Source organism: Kwoniella shivajii, chromosome 2, assembly GCF_035658355.1.
Source record: "Kwoniella shivajii chromosome 2, complete sequence".
Lineage (NCBI taxonomy): Eukaryota > Fungi > Basidiomycota > Tremellomycetes > Tremellales > Cryptococcaceae > Kwoniella > Kwoniella shivajii.
In genome coordinates this window covers 831461-844536 of record NC_085909.1, presented here as the reverse complement: position 1 = coordinate 844536, position 13076 = coordinate 831461, and the positions used below count along the sequence as shown (strand labels likewise).

Below are 13076 nucleotides of genomic sequence, written 5' to 3'. Positions count from 1 at the left end.
GCAGGCTAGCCGGAGCCTTTTGTCAAACAGGTATATAGAGGCGGTATGATCAGTCTCTATTAGTCGTGTATAAGTTAATGAGCGTATGTCAGTCAGTCAATAGGTCCAATCCAACATAAATGAGTAGTGAAAGATTGAATACATGAAAGACTGAGGTTGTATTAAATCAATTTCAGCATGACTCTTGTTGTTACACCATTGTTGAGCCAAGCGTTGCTTTCTGGATTATGATACCAAAGGAAGGTAAAGTGAAACCTACCAGACATGTTGAACGTCAAAGGAAGGTGAGTCGCTGTGACCGCGATGAAGGTTACACACACCTTTGAATATCGAGGGCGATGATGATCAATCTCCCCCTTACACCCTGCATAATCCGTTGGGACGATTTTATCAAAGTGTTTTGAGTGATCGGTAATTCAAGGAAGCACCTTCTTTTGAGCGGTGCCCAGTCTTCAGTGATGAGCTATGTTAGTATTTGACAAGACTATCTCCTATGCATACAGAAACCCGATACTATCGCAATCCTGATATGTTGACTAATGGTACACAAGTTTTGTTTAATGACAGTTGACTACTCCACTTCCATCTCGTCAGGACTCATAGTCTCTTGTACCTGTTCATCCACTCATTAGCTTCTGATTCTGTGTTCAAGATGATCCTTCTGCACTCACATTACTTTCCTCCAATATCCCCGTTGTTCTCTCGTCTTCTTCCTCATCCCTTTGTGTCTCCTCTTCATCACCTTCAGTTTCGGTGGACACGAAAGAGTCAGCCGTTGTCTTTGGTGCGGGTCTTTTGGTGACTCCAGCTCCAAACAAGGTAGTTTGTTTACCGTTGGCTTCTTTTCCTTTTGTCTTGGGTATAGGCTTGGATTTAGTGGAAGCTGCACGAGCAAGGTCAGCTATCAACAATTACATTATGTCGTATTTGCGCAGTCAGCTGATGCCCCACAGGGAATGAAATGATGTATGGATTTGAACATCAACACGGTGTAATTTCCTACCCACACTTGGATATTCCACTGGAATTTATGTCATCGACTCTTTCAAAGAAACTTGTAGATTTGATATTCTCTAGTTGTTTACCTGTACCACCTGAAGGTTTAGCGAAAGGGTTTGATCCTACTGCTTTCTTCGCGAACGGATTTTTCGGTGCTGCGTCTGTAGCTCATAGGATATCAGTTATCTTCCTCACTGATCTACCCGTGTATGCAGTGTCAACTTACTCGGTGGTGGAAATGGGAATTCGTCAACCTTCTTTTTGGGTCGAGGAACCGCGAAACTATTTTCATCCTGATGACTTTCTTCCAATTTCCTTCTTTTCGCTATAGGTGAAACTGATTCATGATCTAAGTCTGGTGCTGGTGTTGACTCCTCTTCGTTTCCAGGTGTTTCCGGTATGTATGTATCTGGAGGTACTGAAGATACAGGTGTAGCATCTCTATTTACACCTCCGAATGATCTTCTTGTTCCATTAGGACGAGGAGCGAAATCACTCGTGAAGCCTTTCGCTGAGGAGGATCCGTGGTGGTTGCTTGACGAAGCTACAGGGACATATTCAGGTATTCTAGGTTTAGATTTTCTCTCCCTTTTTCTTCTTTCCTTTTCGGTTTTGACAGAGACGATTCGCTCTTGTAAGCCTGGTAAATGATAGAAAGCAGCCACTTTTGCTGCGGCTTCTATTGTACCCGAGTTATGCATGAGTCTGACGACGTCTAACGCGCGTTGGAGGTTGTCCGCTTTACACGCTATTTGAACGAGTTGAAGGTATTCTTTGTCGAGAGCAACTTCCTTTTCTTTGATCAGGGATTCGGAGTCTGGATCGACTGAATCCGTCAGCGTAGAGAGAACAAGATGTCCTCGTACGAGACTGCATGTCGATTTATCAGCTGAACATGCACTACGCGGGCTACAGGAGCTGACATACCTTTCTTCAAGTTTGCCTTGCTGGTTATCCATATTCAGAAGTGGCATATGCATTTCGATCTCTTGTATTAGCGGTCGGGGGAACCAGGGTTCTTTCTCCGATCCCTGAATCAGATCGCACGGTCTCAGCTAACCAGTCCTTCTCAAATGGAAAAGGTATGCTCTACTTCCCAACTCACCTTCAGTATAACACAAGAGAAATGGGTCGCTGTCATCCCGACAGGCCAGTAATTCTCCTGTTTGCCTTCTTTGCGCAAAGACAAAGTATCCAGAAGCGGTATCCATCTAGCTTGACCTGGTCGTCTGTGTCTATCAAGAACGGAAAGCAATCCTGCCGAGTCGTATATTGCTGGAACCTGTATATCAAGTGACCACTTAGCTGGAATTGTTGTCACGATGAAAGAAGCACTCACGCCTTCCGAAGTGAATCCAAGCCATTTTAACGTTACTTTTTTGGGTAGCGGTACTCGCCCTTCTTGCAATATTTCGAAAGTGTCCAGATCCATCAATGAGTACCTCAAATTCTGACATCCTACATCCCCATCGTATTCCATCAGCCAGGCACCTCTTCGCAAACGTTCTAGCCCTACTTACCATCCAAACTGGTTCCACCTTCTCTGTGGACCACGATCACTTTATCTCGTCCAGCGGCTATTGAGATCACTTCTTCACCTAATCTCCAGATGTATCTTTGTAATCCACTAGCAGTCAAGAATCTAACATATCCCTTACTTGTAGCTATTATCACACTACCTAATCCACCTTCTGCACTTGATCCTCCTCCAGCTGCGACGGCAAGCGCTTCTTCCCCTTGTGGCAGAGAGATCGACCAATCCGATTGCGACGCCCATGAATCGTATGGCCTGTAGTATACGCTTGAAGGCGATTCTGCTTCAAATGTTGAAGCATATACGATCCCTTGTTCACCTAATGAAGCGATAGCATACTTGTTGTGATCTTGGAAATGATAACCTCTCCTAGCGGATTTATCGTGGAATTCCACGTTGACTACGTTATGCGTTTCTTGATCCGTCACGTCAATAACACCGATCATGTTGAATGCTAAAATCACATAAGTATTTCATCTGCATGCATTCCAATTGTTCTCACTTACCCAAGTATCTCTTCTTATTCTTGAATTCTGTACTTCCAGGTGTAAATGACGATTGAGCCTTTGTGACATTGACTATTTTGTGCCTCAGTTTTATACTTATCGCAGGTCATGAAACGGCTAACTCACCAACTTCTGTTCTTCCACTGGTCCATTTCCTCTCGTCATCATCTTTTCCATAACCACCATCATCATCCACTATCCAACCATCATCACCGAATGTATCACGTTCTGCATCATCCAAATCTTCACCTTTTTCTTCCATATCCATCTCTAGGTCATCTCCAAACTCGTCATCTAACAATTTATCCAGATTCTTAGCTTCCTCCTTTTCCGATGTGAACGGATTAGGTAAATCCGCAGGAATGGGCTTCGTCCATCGGCAGAATGATCCATCCAATGAGGTATACGCTATGAGATTGGTTGTCGGTGAGAAGCAGAGCCCAGAGATAGCTCCATCAAGATTGTTATGCTTTGCTATTACTTGACGTGAATCGGTGGACCATATATAGATTGTTGTAGATGAAGAAGATGCGAGATATTTTCCATTAGGTGACCAAGCGAGTTCCCCGATGGGCTGTGAGATTATCTTGTCAGCTTGTCAAACTCAGATAGTTGCAGTTGAAGCGAGCTTACAGATTTAGGGCCATCATGCGTGAAGGTGGTTTGTTTGCTCCATCCTTCTCTACTTATGATACCAATATCTGCAAATGTTTCAATCGTCAGCTGTATTTGCCTTTGTTATCATCAAGCAAGCTTGCCATTTGTTCTCGTTGGCACAGCAAAGTAGTTTCCTGAGGGGTGCCATTGAGCATAGCATGATGTGCTGGACCTGTTTCGCAAGATAACGTTGGCTATCTTAATGTGTAATAGGCAAAAATGGCAGCTCACTCAGACTCGCTAGAACCGATAACACCTTCCATGATCTTCAAGCAAATCGGTGCTGAGCCAGTCGTGTCGTAAACTTTTATTTTCCCGTCGCATGATGCTGTGGTCTATGACGATAATTCAAGTCAATTGAGCTCGGGTTGGTAAGGACTAGCTGACTTACGAGGTACTTTCCAGATGGATCCCATGTTGCTGATCTAACCGATTTGTTATTATCTGATAGTAATGACACTCTACTTGTATCTTTTACATTTACGATCTTGACTAGTAAATCACTGTGGTTGTTATCAGCTGTATGTAATCTCAAGATGATACCTGATCAGCTGATTTTAAGGAAATGCGACATACTCGCTACAAACAGCAACTCTTTCACCTGAATTATCTACACTAACCCATCGTATCGGAACTCCAGAAGATCTAGTCAGAAAGCCTTCAAATTCATTTTGAGGATAAGAAAATATCCGCGCTATGTTATCTTCCGATGCTGTTATCAAGTTGGTTCTCTACATCATACAAGTATTGAATCAGCTGCGAGCTTCACGACACCATTCGGAAAGGGCAGCTCACTGAACAGGTCAAGGAAGTTACTGCATCGGTATGATTATCGTGAAATCCAGGTTCAGAATCTGGGTTATCGGCTTTATGTATCCTTACTAGACAATCTGAACCTCCAGTGAATATCGTTCTGCATAATCAATTTTCGTCAGCTTGTTTCACTTATCTCTTACGGGATTCGAGGTAGCAAACGAAGCTGAACTCACGATCCGTCAGGTGAGAAACAGACTTTGGTCACACCTTTCAAATGACATGGTAACGATGTGATAGAATCTGGAGATGCTTCTGCCATGATTGAGGGTGTTGTTGTCCCTCACTACCCAAGAGGTTTGAGGATGAGAAGTATCGATTGCGAACGAATGGTGAAAAAGTAATGTTCAGATGAAATAGTTGCGTGGTGAATTTGATTTTCGGAAATGAGAAAAGACGCGCCTCCATCTTCACGCGTCTCGATTCTTATAATGATGGATTGGTGATAAGCCCGTCGTTGCCACGTGCGCAAGATTCACATAACATTGCCACGTCAGGAATTGAGATTTCTGCACTTTTGGGATCAACTTTCGGCTTCATGAAATCGATGAACAGCAATAATAGAGAGTTGAGACATCACCTTGTCAATTCATCTCAGGTATTGTTCGGAAGGGTATATCAATCAACAGCATAGTTATCGACTCGACTCATCATCATGTCATTCACCACCATCATACCGCGAATCGTATCTAAACGAGCTAGTCAAATACCTCGAACCGCCATATTACAATTTTCTTCTTCATCTTCATCCTCGGCTGCTTCATCATCTTCTTCAAAACAATCTAAACCGAAACCAAAGTCAACAAAGAGTAAGTCAATCAATGTAATTCCTATTCTGACCACACTATTCAATATCGATGCTGATCAAGGTTATGCATTCATCCACGAATAGTCGTGTCATCCGTACCAGCAGGAACGACCTTGACTGGCTTATCGATACTCAAGGATAAACCTGATCCAGTAGCGTTAGAAGACGATCAATATCCACCTTGGTTATGGAATCTATTAGAAGACACCTCAAAAGCTCATAAGGTAGCTGAAAATAATGTGGAGTTACATAAAGAAGGTCAAGAGGGATTCGATGTGATTAAGGAAAAAAGGAAATTGAAGAATTTGTGAGTAATCTTTTTTCGCATTTTTTTCCAATGGGATTTCGCACCTCCCATCGCCATCAGAAAGTGTAGAAACTGTTGGTGGATCTTTGCTCGATTTGTTGAATCAACCGTGCTATGATTTTCTGTAATTTGAGCTGATCACCATCGATTAATCAAATAAATAGGAATAGAGATAAAATCAAGGCTTCAAATTACCTGAAATCTACCACGTGATACCTTCATTGTATACAAATCGTCATAATGCAACTGTACTATGAAATGCCAAAGCCCCGGATAACAGTTGAAACACAAATGAGGCATTTGCCATCCATCAACCCTTGTCTCCTTTTCAAACCAAGTGTTCCCCCTTATCCAGAGTAAAGAGGGCTCTGTGGGAAATCTAACGAAGCCCTAACGATTTCACGTCATTTGCAAAAACCATAGTAGTCGTTTCATCCGAACGCGTGCATAGAATAATAATACATAATCAGCCTCTGAGTTCGTGAAGGCATAATCATGTCCATCCACCACTTGGTATACCTATCCTAGCTGCTAATTGTCTATATTGTTCAGTTGCCAAAGCAGAAGTTCTTGCCCATAAAATAGTCAAGGCCACGATCAAGAATAAGAGATTTGCAGTCTACGTTATTATGAATCGATCGCATCAGTTAAACGTAAATATCTCAAAGGTATGGCTTGAGGAAGGTCTGATCTTGGACCTGAGTATTTGGACCTGAACTCGTCACGAATCATATAAGATACTCACCACGAATTCCCAGAAATCTCGTCTTTCTTTTCTTATGACTTTACCACAAGCTTCCCAAGCTGGAACTTCCCCGACTTGACCATTTCCTGTTTTCTCATTTCCATTTCCATCTTCAGTGTTTGATGTTGATGCTGGAATACAATGCAGTAACCTCCTATTACCGAATGGGAAACAAAATGGTTGATCTAGCTAATTACGTTTTGCAAACATGGGAGATTAGTGCACGTATACGTTGCTTAATCTTCAATTGAGTGAGTGATTGATGACTAAGTCGCTACTCTCATGAACGCCTCCGCGCCACAAGATCGACGAGTTACAACGAACAGCGAACATGAAGGTATGATGGATGATACTCACCTCATCTTTGGGACACGGTTCACATTCACCAAAAGGTCTACAAACTAAATTTCCAGCAGGATGAGCGACGTATTCTGGTTTCTTGTATTTGGGTTTCGAGCTTGAGCTAGGGTGATGATCCGCTCGGTCATCTAGCGATCTGGTGATAGGCACGTATGTATGTCTGGGTTCTGGGGGTGATATGGAGGTAGCTTGAGTGAGAGGAGAAAGGATGAGGAGGGTCAATACGAAAAACAGGAGGAAAGATCTGTTGGATTGGTCAATTCGGATTAGCTGGTACAGTATATGTTGGAGTTCCAATGCCTGCAATTCTAGCTAAACTCACATTGAACGATGCCGTATAATCATTTTGTCTTGATGGTCTCTACAAGTAAGATGGCGAACAACATCAATTAATGTGACCATTTATTATGAAATCCGGCCACCGCCTGCTTCAGCGTCACGTCGAAGGCATTAATTTTACAGTTAGCTGATCGCCGGTGTATAATTACGTAAGATAATGAAAAGTGGAGGACGTTCAAAGTTGTGTTCGATGAAAGATGCAAAGATAGACCAGTCGATCTATGGGATATCGGACAAAGTGTTATACACGAAGAAAGAGACCATCATCAGTTGTGAATAAGTATCCCAAGAAATCTATCCCTGGAAACAACAGTCAGATAACATCTTCCAAACAATGTCATTACTGCTTCCCCGATTCCCAACAGCTTCTCGATTCATCCCTTCTCTCATTCGTCCAACGACCTCACTATATCGACCATTCTCCTCGTCCTCTTCAGCACGAAACTCAGCCCCACCTTCAACTTCCCCATCATCAAAAGACCCTTCACACCCTCATCTACATTACCATCCGACTCAATCACATATAGCACTGTCCTTCTTACCTTCTCCTCCTGTAGCTAGGTCCAGAACTGTATTAGGGTATTTACCTCTAGATGGAGCTAGTTTGGAAGACTTCAAAGAGGAACCTAAGTTTCTGTGAGTTGCATCCCTCACCAGTCAGCTAGTAGCATGGCAGACCTATCAGTGTCACACCGTGCTAACTTCTTGACTCACGTTGAAACAGAACCATTCTTCATGAGGCTATACAATCAGGATTAGAAAATGATAAAGCGGATAGTGTCAAATTTGAAGCTGAGACTAGACCCACAGATGGCTGGATACATATAACGGGTGAGTAGTAGATCTCATCCTCTATCCATGATGTACCAGATTACTTTATCTTGTGACAAGAACAACTCGCGCTGAGACTCTGATTATCGTGCTATCGTTCCATCGTTCAGACGAAAGAGCTATTCCACCTGCTGGAAGGATAGGTGAAACTGAAGATTTAATTGGATCGGTGTACGTCCAAGATGGTAAAGTGAGTATATCGTTCCCAACCCGAACAAGTGAAATATAATCCCCTTCTCTGAATGACTTGAGAAGATAATCTGACTGTTCACAACAGAAGCGAGATATGTATACTGACATATATTAATCACATAGGTCGTCGCTTCTACTTATTCACCTCTACCTACATATAGAATAATAACCCCTAATGGAGTATTGACTTTACCTAAAGGATTAGATACTCATCTCATCGAAGTCTTGGAAGGGATTGACAAAGATGAGAAGAAGTGATCGAAAGAAAATACAAATCAATCAAAAATTTACTGAAATCCTTAATCTTCTTCTGTCATTTCACAAGCTGTCCACACGACCACACCCAACTCAATTGGAAAGTATGGAATATGAGTAATTCAGTGATGAATTGCAGACTGCAGATCGAATGGAAACCGTAGATGATCTGCGAATGGAATGCTCATACTCGGTCAATCCAAAATTCAAAAGAATATGCATATTCCCTCTTCATAATATTGCCTCTTTGATTACAAGCAAGATATCCAATGATTATACATATGAAATGAGAGTGAGCTTGAGACTTGTGATTTACACAACTTTTGTTTTCGTTTTGTTGGCTCGACCAAGAAACTGTCCTATTCCAATCTCATGTTCCCTTTCGATCTATGATCTAATTCCCAATGAACTTACATCACAAGATATCGTAGACAATACTCGTGCTATTCTTGTATAATAGGGGGATCAGGCATCAACTTGTAACTTGTCCTTCTGTCACTTTTGGGAGGTCTACCCTTGAGATCTTTCATGCTTCCTTGTCTAGCTAATTCGGTCCTCAATTCTGCTCCGAGTGAAGGAACAGGTTTTCTTCTACTACTGGCAGATCTACTTAATCCACCTGGTGTATTTCCATTGCCGGGTGGAGTGATGTGTCCTGAACCTTGTCCTTGTGAGGTCGTTACCCCTGCCCGAGTCGAGGTTTGAACATCAGATGATGGAGTTGACCTTTGCTTTTCAGGTTCAGAGACTAAGCTCTTCTTCTTACTTGAATAAGGTAATGAGGAAGATGAATTTGTTGAGGTGGACGATTTCAGTGGTGGAGCAACCCTTAATCCCAAACCTGAACCTGGATTTGGACCAAAGCCTAGTGTAGTCGATGAGTTCTTTTTGTTGTTCAAGCTGAAAGGATTTGGTGATTCTTCTTGAGAAGATCGTCTCACGTTCGCCAAGTACACAGGTTGAGCCTTAGTCATGTTCATACCAAAGATATTCTCTGCAGAACTGAATTTTCTCACTTCATCGTTTGAATACATCGGTGACATGGTAGGTATCTCACCCAATGTGGGAGTTGTGAACGGATCTTTATCATCATCGTATCGAGTGATTGATGGGGTATCGTAAGCTTGATCAAACGTTCTTGGAGTTGCAAATGGATGAGGACGAGGTTGAGGTGGAAAATCCTCTATTACATTCTGTATCGAATTTAATGAATTTCGCTTCTCATCAGATTCATATCCTGATCCTGATCTTGATCCGTTATTCCTGACAGGAGTCATTGCGATTGGGTTTTTATCATTAACATTGTTGATCATTGCGTGATCCTGTTCTGACGGTGATGTAATTTCAGATGGCATCTTGTGATGTTTTCTACCTGAGACAGCGAATGAAGTAAATCCTCTTTTTTCGTTATCGCTCTGATTCCTTCTTCGCCTCCTACAGCAAATTAGGAGCAAAACTAACGCTATCAGGCCCACTATGACTCCAGCCACGATTCCGCCTATCGTACCACCGCCGAGTCCTGTTTGCTTGGGATCGTCGCTTTCGTTGTTGTTCTCAGTGCCAATTGATGATGCGGTGGAATTTGTTTTGAATGAAGGTGAAGCAGACTTTGTTTGATGAGCTAGCGCAGATGACGATAGAGAGCTGAAAGGAGCTAAACAAGAGATATCTTCTCCTTCAATCACGCTGAAGATGTTACTCCTACTTGTAGTTTGTTGATTATCGTGAACTACCCCTAAGATATAATACCTTCCTTCAGGTAATCTAACAGGATTGAAAGACCAGCCATGATTCGCATATTGAGTGACTAGAGTTATGTTCAGACCTAATATCGTTCGTTCAGCTAGTGATCGACGGGAAACAGTTGGAGTTGATAAGGTATTGGGAGAAGCTTGAAGTGATGGACCGGTGGAGGTGGCGGAAATGGGTCTTGGTGATGTAGCAAGTGCGACCTGTGACGATATCGATGATGCGGTCGATATTCGGGATGCTTGTGGAACTACAGCAGATGTAGCTGACTGTGGGATAGATTGGTCTATACCTTGGTTGATGGCATACAATGTTATGTTGAGCTTGGAAGGATCCTCGTTATACAGGTTGAAGAGAATTCTACATGGGTAACGAAAAATGGTGTCAGCTTTCATCCCATTGTCAATTCCCGTATGTCCCTCATGCAAAACATCTTCGACCCTTCACTTGTTCCTAACGTGATTTTTCAAGCCGGATGCAGTAAATCACTCACACTCCAGACGCACAGGCCGTCATGGTTTGTACGGTTCCAAAAACCAACGATGGTGTTCCTGTATATACCACATTTGACGTTGTAGCAGTGACACTGACACTGTTACTACTCGCTGTTGCTCTTGTGGGGTTGAGGGGAGGAGAAGTGACGGATGATTGAGCGAGAGCGAAATATGGAATATGAAGGAACATGAGGTATATCACCTTCAGCGAATATGACGAGATCATCTTGAACACGAAAGGTTTTCCTGCCTCTTTCCTAAAAGGTCGCGTAAGTCCAGTCGAGTCTAACGTCAAGCTTAAAGCTTGAAAGAGCAGCGGGAATTGAAATGAATGAGTTCTTCGTGAAGTTGTGTAAGGAAGGCAAGAGCGATGATGATGTGGTATGATATGATATGATTTGGCTGTATCAAACAGGACAAAGGATAGCGTTGAATTTTTGTAAAATGTAATGACGGTATTAGTCTATTGTAGAGTCGTGTTTCGGTCCTTCGTATTGTAGGGTTATGGTGGAGCGGGGCTTTGTAGTATACATGATTAGTGGAAGATCATCTTCATATGCATGTATTGACGATCACTTACATTACAGGAAGTGGCTGGAAGCGTTCACACTTCACACCTGATGAAGATGGTGAGAATATAAACCCACGACGTCTAGTCGTACAGTAATCAGATTGTGATATGTGAAAGATAGATGGTGTGTTGATCAAATTAAGGATGGGGGCTGAGGAGGTGATGCTATTGATTCCCCAGGATATATCCAAAGGGAAGGTGGGTCAATACAACGTAAAAACACAAAAGGAATGGGTCCTTGTGTGTGTGTGCCTTTGAATAAAAAGGAGGTGTATCAATGAACTGTTTGAAACCTATCAATATCCAATCAGTCGTCCTTCTAAGACCTGATGATAGTTATCTTGTCGGGATTGTATCTAGGTCAGTATCCATAGCGTCTCTTCCGCTCTCAATCGTCTTCATTGCATTCATGTTCTGAGGAGATGACAGGTGAATCAGGTGGTCCGTTCATTTTTCAAGGGTGTTTGTACAGCAACATTTGACCCTGAAAGACGATGTCGGAGTAATCTATGTCAGAGAAAGGTATTATTCACCTATGGCTCAAATGAGCGCCAAAGATGTGATCCAGAATTCGATGATACTGATACATAGTTTACAACAAATCATCTCACGTATGGATTCTGATTTCGTGTGAAACGAAAGATCAGCTTTCTCTTCTGTTCAAACCATCAAAAGCGATTGGAAATAGCTGATAAACTTACCTATCAGAGACTGACCCGTTCATCTACCTTTTCTACCAGCTTCACTATCATACCAAGCTTTTGACAACTTCCCTGATTCCTGTCCGATAGCAAATACTAATTGAACGCACACGCATATCGTCAACCACAATTCCCAGTTTGACACCATTATTGCCACTATTTGGGATATTATATGACAGTTGCCTACTCACATTCCCTTTCATCACCTTCCATACCGTCTCTGAACATCTCGCCTGAACTAGTTGAACCTTCAGGTAAAGTGTGATCAGCACTTGCGTGATGTGCTGACAGGTCTTGTAAAGCAGGAAGACGATTCGTGAATGCCTACAAAACGACATCGTGATGATCAGTCAGGTTTCATGATGAGCGAGCTGAAAACAAGGTGGATAGAAAATGAAGGGGTATATTCACTTTTAGTAGCGTGTTTAACAGATCCGCTTGCGGTTCATCGTCAAGTCTAATTAGAGTATGATAATCAGCTTTACAGGACAATGCAAGTCGTGGATTAGTCGGTCAGTCGTTCTGAAGGGAGATTCCATCACACAGTCTTGCATGGTTAGGATCAAAGAAATCCCCCAACTTACACATCAGCTATCCTTCTTCCCCATCTATACCACCACCCGTTATTCCCTACGAGGTTTGACAATATGACAGATTGGGCCGAAGCCTTTAGAGCCGCTTTCACTCTGTTGGAATACGGTGGTGGTAATGGAAAGGTCGTGAATTCACTAACAGAATAAACAAGAGGAAAATATCAATAAATTTACCAGATTCACCCGTTTATACCATTTTCGCATTGTGCTTTCATCGTTTCAAACGGTATCGTGTTTGATGACAACGTCACAACATCACAACATCACACTCACTTTAAGCTTAATGTCTGTGCCAACCAAAATGGTAATTCGACTTTTGAATGCTGATGTATCTACGTCCGATAAGAGTGAGACGGGGGGTCGTGTAAAATATCAGACCTCGTACAAGACGAGGTACTCCACTCACATTATTCTCCGTTCCGCCTTCCAAATAACCTAAACCTTCTACATCCAGCGTGAATGAGCATGATAATTTCTATGAAAAAATTATGCACGTCAATGTTGCTTCGCTGAATAAAGGGCAAAGAGACAAACGCAACGTACATGATTATCAGCTAAAATTGCATTCAAAGAAAAGTAATCATCTTCCATATCGCCTCTCGCCTCTCTATCAATCGTCGTG

At 42.4% G+C, this 13076-nt stretch overlaps 6 protein-coding genes across 6 annotated transcripts; 2 read left to right on the top strand and 4 right to left on the bottom strand.

The window, feature by feature from the left end:
* Positions 1-571: 571 nt before the first annotated feature.
* On the bottom strand, positions 572-4771 carry IL334_001678 (uncharacterized protein; the record flags this gene model as incomplete). The annotated part of the gene is made up of 17 exons (XM_062933433.1): positions 572-613; positions 672-883; positions 1008-1160; positions 1226-1869; positions 1927-2030; positions 2105-2281; positions 2339-2457; positions 2520-2987; positions 3040-3111; positions 3166-3613; positions 3673-3740; positions 3798-3868; positions 3928-4031; positions 4088-4199; positions 4273-4427; positions 4492-4609; positions 4686-4771. 17 exons carry the CDS (start codon positions 4769-4771, stop codon positions 572-574), a joined length of 3153 nt encoding a protein of 1050 aa, XP_062789484.1.
* A 393-nt stretch (positions 4772-5164) lies between these two features.
* Positions 5165-5837, top strand: IL334_001677 (uncharacterized protein; the record flags this gene model as incomplete). The annotated part of the gene is made up of 3 exons (XM_062933432.1): positions 5165-5318; positions 5402-5624; positions 5789-5837. The coding sequence occupies 3 exons, from the start codon at positions 5165-5167 to the stop codon at positions 5835-5837; spliced, it is 426 nt and encodes a 141-aa protein (XP_062789483.1).
* Positions 5838-6117: 280 nt separating this feature from the next.
* On the bottom strand, positions 6118-7074 carry IL334_001676 (uncharacterized protein; the record flags this gene model as incomplete). Its single annotated transcript, XM_062933431.1, has 4 exons — positions 6118-6243; positions 6370-6558; positions 6727-6973; positions 7052-7074. The coding sequence occupies 4 exons, from the start codon at positions 7072-7074 to the stop codon at positions 6118-6120; spliced, it is 585 nt and encodes a 194-aa protein (XP_062789482.1).
* A 328-nt stretch (positions 7075-7402) lies between these two features.
* IL334_001675 (uncharacterized protein) lies at positions 7403-8349 on the top strand (the record flags this gene model as incomplete). The annotated part of the gene is made up of 4 exons (XM_062933430.1): positions 7403-7704; positions 7793-7899; positions 8010-8089; positions 8215-8349. 4 exons carry the CDS (start codon positions 7403-7405, stop codon positions 8347-8349), a joined length of 624 nt encoding a protein of 207 aa, XP_062789481.1.
* Positions 8350-8789: 440 nt separating this feature from the next.
* Positions 8790-10815, bottom strand: IL334_001674 (uncharacterized protein; the record flags this gene model as incomplete). The annotated part of the gene is made up of 2 exons (XM_062933429.1): positions 8790-10455; positions 10589-10815. 2 exons carry the CDS (start codon positions 10813-10815, stop codon positions 8790-8792), a joined length of 1893 nt encoding a protein of 630 aa, XP_062789480.1.
* A 1065-nt stretch (positions 10816-11880) lies between these two features.
* On the bottom strand, positions 11881-13045 carry IL334_001673 (DNA replication complex GINS protein PSF3; the record flags this gene model as incomplete). The annotated part of the gene is made up of 7 exons (XM_062933428.1): positions 11881-11957; positions 12053-12185; positions 12273-12318; positions 12446-12589; positions 12728-12786; positions 12861-12929; positions 12998-13045. The coding sequence occupies 7 exons, from the start codon at positions 13043-13045 to the stop codon at positions 11881-11883; spliced, it is 576 nt and encodes a 191-aa protein (XP_062789479.1).
* Positions 13046-13076: the final 31 nt, after the last annotated feature.